The 9,995-nt window shown below is 37.7% G+C and overlaps 1 protein-coding gene across 1 annotated transcript; it reads left to right on the forward strand.

Moving 5' to 3' along the window:
• The first annotated feature begins 6,990 nt into the window (after nucleotides 1-6,990).
• LOC104663390 (60S ribosomal protein L7-like) lies at nucleotides 6,991-7,866 on the forward strand. Its single transcript, XM_030918051.1, has 2 exons — nucleotides 6,991-7,296; nucleotides 7,435-7,866. Exons 1-2 carry the CDS (start codon nucleotides 7,008-7,010, stop codon nucleotides 7,503-7,505), a joined length of 360 nt encoding a protein of 119 aa, XP_030773911.1. The 5' UTR covers nucleotides 6,991-7,007; the 3' UTR covers nucleotides 7,506-7,866.
• The last annotated feature ends 2,129 nt before the right edge of the window (nucleotides 7,867-9,995 follow it).

The raw sequence follows: 9,995 nt of genomic DNA on the forward strand, positions 1-9,995 counted from the left end.
ACCTTTCCTTCTTCAGAAGAGAGTGGGGACAGAGGAGACTTGATGAGGGTCAAGTCTAGGAAAAACTTCACTTTTACTCCTTGTATGTTGATTCTCTAGATACATTCCCACCTGTTCTTTGCCCTGATGATGGGACTTTTACCCAGATCTGACAACTGCTCTCTTCATCAAACCTAGTCTTCTGGTAAAAAAAAAAAAAAAAAAAAAAAAAAAAAATATATATATATATATATATATATATATAATATGTATGTATATATAACATATGTATATTAATATGTGTATGTATTTATAATATGTGTGTAATTTATAATTATATAAATACATAATACATATAAATACATGTGTATAATACATATAAATAGATTATCTATGTATAATACATATAAATGTATACATTTTAATATACATGTATATTATATAAATATACATATACACACACACACACATATCCACAAATACACCAACCACCCTCATATTTCTTCCCAGAATTCCAACCAGAGGCACAGCTTATCTGGAAATATCATCTTACCACAGTAGCACCGGATGTCCACTCAGAAATGATAAAAATTCATAACATTGACTATATGCAAAGGAGTCAGCACTGATGTCAATATTTTCTCCAGAATAGAGGAAGTGGAGGGCACTATGGTAGGGCAATGAATTTGTGAATAATAGCATGAAACAGTCTCTTGGCTATTCCCCATCAAATATGACCACATCATCAGCACACAACGTCCTTCCTCCCTTATCTCTTCCATCTACACCTAGAAACTGCTCTCTTCCCTATCTAGCACCTGCTACCACTAGACTACTGTAGATCTAGTTGTTCTAGCTCTTCTCACCTTTACACAGTTGAAGCATTCCTCTTAGACGAGAAGCTCAACACACTTCCCTTTATTCTGTGGGAAACGTTTTTAGCTTAAGTCAAATTCTCACTCCCACGAATGAAAATAAAATTGACTCCTGAACCTCTGACTTTGTAACCCTCGACACCACTGATTTCTTATCATTTCATCCCATTGATGTACTTGAACTCTGTTCCCTGAGAAGGGAGATGGCAGACTCTTGACCCTAGAGCCAGACAAAATGTACTCATGTCCCTTACTCTGTATGACAATGGGACAGTTTTAAACTCTCAGAAGCACTGTTTCTTTCTTCCAAAATGAAATAATTAATCTCTCCCTCTCTGCCTTCCTAAGCTCATAGGACATGAAAAAATAATGGATTATAAAACATACAAAAAAAAATTTGATGCCTTCAAAAAAGATTTAATGTGTGAAAACATCATTGCTATGGATGTGGGTTACCAGAAAGATGGTTAGAAAGTGAGTTTGCAGAACCTGGCTCCTGGGTGTTTGAGACATACCAGGAGAGGAATCCTGTCTGGAGAGGCCTAAGACCTTCAAAGCCTATTTCCACCAGAGAAGTGCTCTGAGGTTCCAAGTTTTTTGGGAAAAATTACCAATACTTGGCAAAGGAGATTTTATGAATACCAAACTAATAGTGGTCTGAATTTCCTGTGTTCAGAAAAGCTCTATATTGTCAGGTGTACAATTTTGGACACAAAGATGTCACCTTTTCATACTCTTGTAAAGTATCTGACTGAGATGAATCAATTGTTTACACCAAGAAAAAAATATTATTCCAGAAATGCATATGTCTTTTTTGAAATCTAAATAGAACCACAAGGAAGGATCTGTTCTCTTCTATACCCACAAGAAAAATATAAATATGTAGGAGTTGTCCAGATGAACAATTTGGGGTGCTTGGCAGACAAAGATGTAATTCTCTTATAGCAAATGAGATACCATTTTTTTTTTTTTTTTTTTGAGACAAAGTCTCACTCTGTTACCCAAACTGGAGTTCAGTGGTGCGAGCTTGGCTCACTGCAACCTCCACCTCCCAGGTTCCAACAATTCTCCTGCCTCAACCTCCTGAGTAGCTAGGATTACAGGTACACACCACGATGCCCGGCTAATTTTTGTATTTTTAGTAGAGAGGGGATTTCACTACGTTGGACAGGCTGGTTTTGAACTCCTGACCTCGTGATCCACCCGCCTCAGCCTCCCAAAGTGCTGGGATTACAGGTGTGAGCCACCGCGCCTGGCCAAGACACCTATTAAATACAAAATCAGAGCTAGATGGAGGTAATGAAATGGTGATGTCACAGGGGTCTGATACTGCAACACCTTATCCCTAATACCACTATTGATCCACACACTCTGTGACTCTCCACCACTCAAATTTTATACCATAGAATGCAATTTATTCTCAATAGTTTTAGAACACTCAAACCCTGAATTGTGACCAGAAATTTGCAATAATATTATATCTAAATTCCCTGTCCTGGGAGATGTTTTATTCTGATTGAACCCCAGGCAATTCTAATGGCTACACATCTTTTCTCACAACACAAAAGAACAATCTCTGTTCTCCCACATATACCACTTTATGATGCCATCCACATTCTAGGAAGAAGAAAGAAAACATAAATTAAGAAATAACAGCTTCTCCTCACATACAAGGCTTCATCACATTTCCCCCAGTCCCTGAGGTGCTGAGAATGGAGATAGGCCCAGTGTGAAAGCCAAAAAAAATCAGCGTAAGACGCAGAGCAATCATTCCAGTAGAGTCATGTGAGGCTGTCAAGTTCTCTAAAAGGTAGAAACAGCTTTCATCCTTGTAGAAGAGGCTTTTGGTATCTGCAGATGGGACATGCTTATAAGGAAAATAATATATCTACAATTACTTTTCTCCAAACGTATATGACTCCTCATGAAGTGATTTAAAATTTTAAACAATTAGTGTTTCTTTGATTTATTCAACAAATTTGCAAAATTATTTGTCAGGTATTATGCCAGGATTCAAAGAATCAAAAATAAATAAAAAGTTGTCCTCAAGAAGTTTACATGGCTTTTGCTGAGAGTATAAGCAAGCAAGTGTACTAAACAAGTATAGGTGTTTGTTTCTGAAGCCCCTCTCTTCATTTTAGATATAAACTGTAACTGACCTCATTCCTTTCCTCAAGATCAACATATACATATCTGTACTTGATTTCCGACTCTCTATTTTTACTCAGTTTTCACTGAAATGCAATTTAATATATTCAGTAGTGAAGGAGCCACAAGGACCAGCAATTCAGAATGTCTATTATGTAACACCAACCACACCGTTTTCTTATACCAGATTATCTTTAAAATGTTACCAATATCTATTCAGAATACACCTTCTTCCACTAACCATTGCATATTCTCTTTGCTCTCAGCAAGCACCTCGAGTGATAACGATTTTTACCTGATGGAGTGACCCAAACTTTCATTTCTGAAGGGCTTAGCCATTTGTCATCTTGTCTGAGCTGAGTTGTTGTCTCTTTTTATTGACTGTAATCACAGGGCACAATAATACTAAGAGATACCCTAAGGGATCTCCAGACATACATTTTCTTAGCCTACATTGTGGAGTAATTGTTCTAAGTATCCTTGATAGTCAGGATTACATCCTAGCAAGCACAGTAATTCCTGTCTTTTTGCCTGTTGGTTCAGAGGCATGAGCACCCAAAGTGGCTGGGCAGCTGTCTTAACTTCTAGTTCAATGAAATCATTGTCATGTCTGCTGGTGAAAGCATTCTTCCTTTTGGAACTAAGATCACTAAGCCAGCAGAGCATAATGTTGCAGAAGTAGAAGGCAAAATTTGCTAGTGGAGCACTAGGAATAGTAGCGAGTGGTATCTCACTCCTACTCACCCCTTGATTTATAGACCCATGAATTCTAGTTATGGGAAAAATAACACCATGTGTTGGATACTGATTTAGAGGATATATGGCCTCCTAAAGAACTTTGCTCCAATCCTGGAAGATATTGCCACTTAACTGGTGCTTTTAATTTTTCTTGTAAGGGCCACTTTTCTATCAAGTTAATTGCTCAGGATGATGGGGAGCATAGCAAGTTCAGTAAATTCCATAAACATGGGCCCTTTGCTACACTCTATTTCCTATGAAGTAAGTTCCTTGATTGGAATCAATGTTGTGTGAAATACTATGCTGGTAAATAAGGTATTCTATAAGTCTGAGGATGGTAGTTCTTGGAGAAACGTTGTGTGTATGGAAGGCAAATCTGTATCCAGAGTAAATGTCTATTCCAGTGAGGAGAAAATGCTGACTTTTCCATGGTGGAAGCAGTATGTAGTCAATGTGCAACTAGGTAGCTTTCCAATTCCTTCACCATCTATTCAAACCATTGGCCATTGCCCATGATTCAGTATATAATCATACATCTGGCTATTTCTCTTTCTAAGCAATATGAACAATTTGTTGCACTACTTTTTAAAGTTCTGCCCATTGGGAGGGCTTTCCTTCACCATGGTACTTCAGGGATATCCCAGAAAAAAGCTTTAGTGCTGTAGCTGTCTCCTCCAGGTGATGCCTTAATATCATACAGAACCATCTGTAAACTGGATCTGAGTTTTTTCTTTCTTCATCAGCTAATTGTAGATAACTTTCCATAAGGCCATATCTGCAGGCTGAGTGAGAGTAGATAGTGTAGCAGAAGTGAAGACCATGGACATTTGAGCCACTTCTTTGTGTGACTTGTGTTTTGTTTTAGGGCCTGCTCATGGCCAATCATGTAGATAACACTTCTGTTTTTTGTTGGAGTGCTGCTGCGCACATCCAAATTTGTTGTTTCATGGAACAGCCAGGTAGGGTCACATAGTAACTTCGTGGCCCATAGTTCAGTGTTCAGTCTCCCCCAAGGCTCAATAGAAAGCCAAAAGCTGTTTTTTAAAAAGATAGTAGGTATCTACAGAAGATAGCACCTATAGGGTCCTGCCAAATACTCCAAAATCTTCCTTATCTGCCACTGACATTTCAAGCACCATTGTATTGGCTTGATCATATGGTCCCAGTGGCAGAGCAGATTTGGCAACAGCCTGTATCCACTGCAGAGCATTATCTTATTCCAGCTTTCACTCAAATCTTACTCTTTTCAAGTAACTTAGTAAATGGATGGGAGTGACACCTCATTGCCTCCAGAATCCAAAGAGGCTCACTAGGTATTGTGTCTCTCTTTTGGTTATAGGCATGGCCAGATGCAACAATTTCCTTTTCACTTTAAAAGGGATATTTCCATACACCTCACACCACTGGATCCCTGGAAATTTCACTGAGAAGATCCTTGCAGGTTTTTAAAAATTTTATTTTAGGTTCAGGGGTACATGTGCAGATTTGTTATATAAGTAAACTGTGTGTTTTTGGGATTTGGTGTACAGACTGTTTCATCACCTTGGTAATAAGCATAGCACCCAGTAGGTAGTTTTTCAATTCTTACCCTCCTCCAAACCTCCACCCTTAAGTAGGCCCTGATGTCTGTTGTTCCCTTCTTTGTATCTACATCTACTCAATGTTTTGCTTCCTCTTATAAGTAAGAATATCCAGCATTCCATGGTATATAGGTACCACATTTCCTTTATCTAGTCTATCACTGATGACCATTTAGGTTGTTTCCATGTATTTGCTATTTTGAATGGTGCTGTGATGAATGTACATGTGCATGTGTCTTTATGGTAGAATGATTTATATTCCTTTGTGTATATATCCAATAATGGGATTGCTGGGTCTAATGGTAATTCTGCTTTGGGTGCTTTGAGAAATTGCCAAACTGCTTTCCACAGTGGCTGAACTAATTTACATGCCCACCAGTAGTGTGTAAGCATTCTCTTTTCTCTGCAACCTCCCCAGCATCTATTATTTTTTGACTTTTTGATAATAGCCATTTAGACTGGTGGGAGATGGTATCTCATTGTGGTTTTGATTTTCATTTCTCTAATGAGGAGTGATGTTGAGCATTTTTTTCACATGCTTGTTGGCCACATGTATGTCTTCTTTTGAGAAGTGTCTATTCACTTTCTGTGCCCACATTGTAATAGGGTTGTTTGTCTTCTGCTTGTAAATTTATTGAAGTTACTTATAGAACCTATATATTAACTGTTTGTCAGGGGCATCATTTGCAAATAGTTTCTCCCATTTTGTAGGTTGTCTAGTTGTTGTTGTTGTTGTTGGGTTTTTTGTTTGTTTGTTTGTTTTTTGGCTGTACAGAGGCTCTTTAGTTTAATTAGATCCCATTTGTCAACATTTGTTTTTGCTGCAATTAGTTTTGGAGTCTTTGTCATGAAATCCTTGCCAGGGCCTATGTCCAGGATGGTATTACCTAGGTAATCTTCCAGAGTTTTTATAAGTTTTAGATTTTATATTTAATTCTTTAATCCATCTTGAGTAGAATTTTGTATATGATATAAGGAAGGGGTCCAGTTTCAATCTTCTGCATATGGCAAGCTAGGTCTCTCAGCCCCATTTATTGAATAGGGGATCCTTTCTCTATTTCTTGCTTTTGTCAACTTGGTTTAAGATCAAATGGTTGCAGGCTTGCAGCATTATTTCTGGGCTCTGTATTCTGTTCCATCAGTCTATATGTCTGCTTTTACACCAGTACCATGCTGTTTTGATTACTGTAACCTTGTAGTGTGGTTTGAAGTCCAGTAATGTGATGCTTCCAGCTTTGTTCTTTTTGCATTCTAATTCCTTGGCTATTTGGGTTCTTTTTTGATTTCATATGAATTTTAGAATAGCTTTTTTCTGGTCCTGTGAAGTTTGATAGCAGTAGCACTGAATTTGTAAAGTGCTTTGGATAGTATGGCCATTTTAACAATGTTGATTCTTCCAATCCATGAGCATGGAATGTTTTTCCATTTGTTTGTGTTAATCTCCGATTTCTTTGAGCAGTGTTTTAAAATTCTCATTATAGAGATCTTTCATCTCCCTGTGTAACTGTATTCCTAGGTATTTTCTTCTTTTTGTGGCTTGTGAATGGGATTGCATTCCCGATTTGGCTTTCAGCTTGGATGTTGTTGGTGCATAGGAATGATTTTTGTACATTGATTCTGTATCCCGAGACTCTCCTTAGTTGTTTGTCAAATTAAAGAGCTTTGGGCTCTTTTTCCGGCTGGAACCATGGAGGGTGCAGAAGAGAAGAAGAAGAAGGATCCTGCTGTGCCAGAAACCCTTAAGAAAAAGCGAAGGAATTTCGCAGAGCTGAAGATCAAGCGCCTGAGAAAGAAGTTTGCCCAAAAGATGCTTCGAAAGGCAAGGAGGAAGCTTATCTATGAAAAAGCGAAGCACTATCACAAGGAATATAGTCAGATGTACAGAACTGAAATTCGAATGGCGAGGATGGCAAGAAAAGCTGGCAACTTCTATGTACCTGCTGAACCCAAATTGGCGTTTGTCATCAGGATCAGAGGTATCAATGGCGTGAGCTCAAAGGTCCGAAAGGTATTGCAGCTTCTTCACCTTCGTCAAATCTTCAATGGAACCTTTGCGAAGCTCAACAAAGCTTCGATTAACATGCTGAGGATTGTAGAACCATATATTGCATGGGGGTACCCCAATCTGAAGTCAGTAAATGAGCTAATCTACAAGCGTGGTTATGGCAAAATCAATAAGAAGTGAATTGCTTTGACAGATAACGCTTTGATTGCTCGATCTCTTGGTAAATATGGCATCATCTGCATGGAGGATCTGATTCATGAGATCTATACTGTTGGAAAACACTTCAAAGAGGCAAATAACTTCCTGTGGCCCTTCAAATTATCTTCTCCACGAGGTGGAATGAAGAAAAAGACCACCCATTTTGTAGAAAGTGGAGATGCTGGCAACAGGGAGGACCAGATCAACAGTCTTATTAGAAGAATGAACTAAGGTGTCTACCATGATTATTTTTCGAGTCTCCTCAGCTTAATAAACAGTACCTGCTCTCAAAATGAAAAAAAAAAAAAAAAAAAAAAAAAAAAAAAAAAAAAAAAAAAAAAAAGCTTTGGACAGAGACTATGTGGTTTTCTAGATATGGAATCCTATCATCTGTGAAAAGGAATAAATCGATTGACTTCCTCTCTTCTATTTGGATGCCTTTTATTTCTTTCTCTTACCTTATTTATCTGGCTAAGACTTCCAGTACTATGTTGAACTTGAACAGGAATGGTGAGAGACAGCATCTATGTCTTGTACCCATTTTCAGGAGAAATGCTTCCACCTTTCGCCCATTCAGTATGATGTTGGCTGTGGGTTTGTCATGACTGGCTTTTATTATTTTAAAGTGTGTTCCTTTAATGCCTAGCTTGTTGAGGGCTTTTTACATGAAGGGACGTTGAATTTTATTAAGAGCCTTTTCTGCATCTATTGAGATTATTATGTGGATTTTGTCTTTGGTTTTGTGTGGTGAATCACATTTATTGATTTGCATGTATTGAACCAAACTCGCATCCAAGGGATAAAGCCTACTTGATCATGGTGGACTAGCTTTTGGAGGTGCTGCTGGATTCAGTTTGCAGTATTTTGTTGAGGATTTTTGCATTTATGTTCATCAGGGATATTGGCCTGAAGTTTGTGTGTGTGTGTGTGTGTGTGTGTGTCTGCCAGGTTCGAGTATCAGGATGATGTTTACCTCACAGAATGAGTAACAGAGGAGTGCTTCTTCAATTTTTCACATTGGTTGCAGTAGGAATGGTACTAGCTCTTCCTTATATATCAGGTAGAATTCTGCTGTGAATCCATCTTGTCCTGGGATTTTTCTGGTTTATAGGCTTTTTATTATTAATTCAATGTCAGAACTCATTGTTGGTCTGCTCAGAGATTCAATTTCATCCTGGTCCAATCTTGGGGGGTTGTGTGTTTCAATGAGTTTATCCATTTCTTCTGAGTTTTCTAGCTTGTGTGCATAGAAGTGTTCATAGTAGTCCCTAAGTGTTTTTTAAATTTTTCTGTGATGGTCCGTGGTAATATCCCCTTTGTCATTTCTGATTGTATTTATTCAGATTTTCTCTCTTTTTTTTTTTTCATTTATTATTCTAGCTAGTGGTTTATCTATCTTACTAATTATTTCAAAAACCCGACTCCTGGATTTGTTGATCTTTTGTACAGTTTTTCACATCTCAATTTCCTTTAGTTCAGCTCTGATTTTGGTTATTTCTTGTCTTCTGCTACCTTTGGGTTAGTTTGCTCTTGTTTCTCTAATTCCTCTAGTTGTGAGATTAGGCTATTAATTTGAGATCTTTCTAACTCTTTGATGTGGGCATCAAGTGCTATAAACTACCCTTTCAACAATACCTTTGCTGTGTCCCAGAGATTCCATTATAGTATATCACTGTTCTCATTAGTTTCAAAGAATTTCTTGATTTCTGCCTTAATTTCATTATTTACCCAAAAGTTACTCAGGAGCAGATTGTTTAATTTTTATGTAATTGTATAGTTTTGAGTGAACTTCTTAGTATTGGTCTCTATTTTTATTGTGCTGTAGTCTTAGAGTACGGTTGGTATGATTTCATTTTTTTTTTAATTTGCTAAGGACTGTTTTATGTCTGATTATATGGTCAATTTTAGAGTATATATGCCATGTGCAGATGAAAATAAAGTATTTTCTATTGTCTTTGGGAGGAGTGTGTTGTAGATGTCTCAGGTCCATTTGGTCACATGTTGAGTTCAGGTCCTGGATATCTTTGCTAGTTTTCTGTCTTGGCGATCCATCTAGTATGTCAGTGAGATGTTGAAGTCTCCCACTATTACTGTATGGTTATCTAAGTTCTTTGTAGATCTCTAAGAATTTTCTTTATTAATCTGGGTGTCCCTGTGTTGGGTGGGTATATATTTAGGATAGTTAGGTCTTCTTGTTGTACTGAACTTTTTACTATTATATAATGCCCTTGTCTTTTTTGGTATTTGTTGTTTAAAGTCTGTTTGGTCTGAAATTAGAATAGCAAACCCTGCTTTCTTCTAGGTTTTGTGGGTGTGTGTGTGTGCATGTGTGGTTGTTGTTGGTGGTGGTGGTTTGTTTGTTTGCTTGCTTGGTAGATTTTTCTCTGTCCCTTTACTTTGAGCCTATAAGTATTGTTGTGTGTGAGATGGGTCTCTTAAAGACAGCATACCATTGGCTCTTGCTTCTTTATT

Source organism: Rhinopithecus roxellana, chromosome 15 (genome assembly GCF_007565055.1).
Source record: "Rhinopithecus roxellana isolate Shanxi Qingling chromosome 15, ASM756505v1, whole genome shotgun sequence".
NCBI lineage: Eukaryota > Metazoa > Chordata > Mammalia > Primates > Cercopithecidae > Rhinopithecus > Rhinopithecus roxellana.

Bases quoted from the DNA above. Each gene is read 5' to 3' on its own strand.
- LOC104663390 (XM_030918051.1), top strand. From the start codon at position 7,008: ATGGAGGGTGCAGAAGAGAAGAAGAAGAAGGATCCTGCTGTGCCAGAA. The intron at 7,297-7,434 runs GTATCAATGGCG...ATATTGCATGGG, and splicing joins GTTTGTCATCAGGATCAGAG to GGTACCCCAATCTGAAGTCA.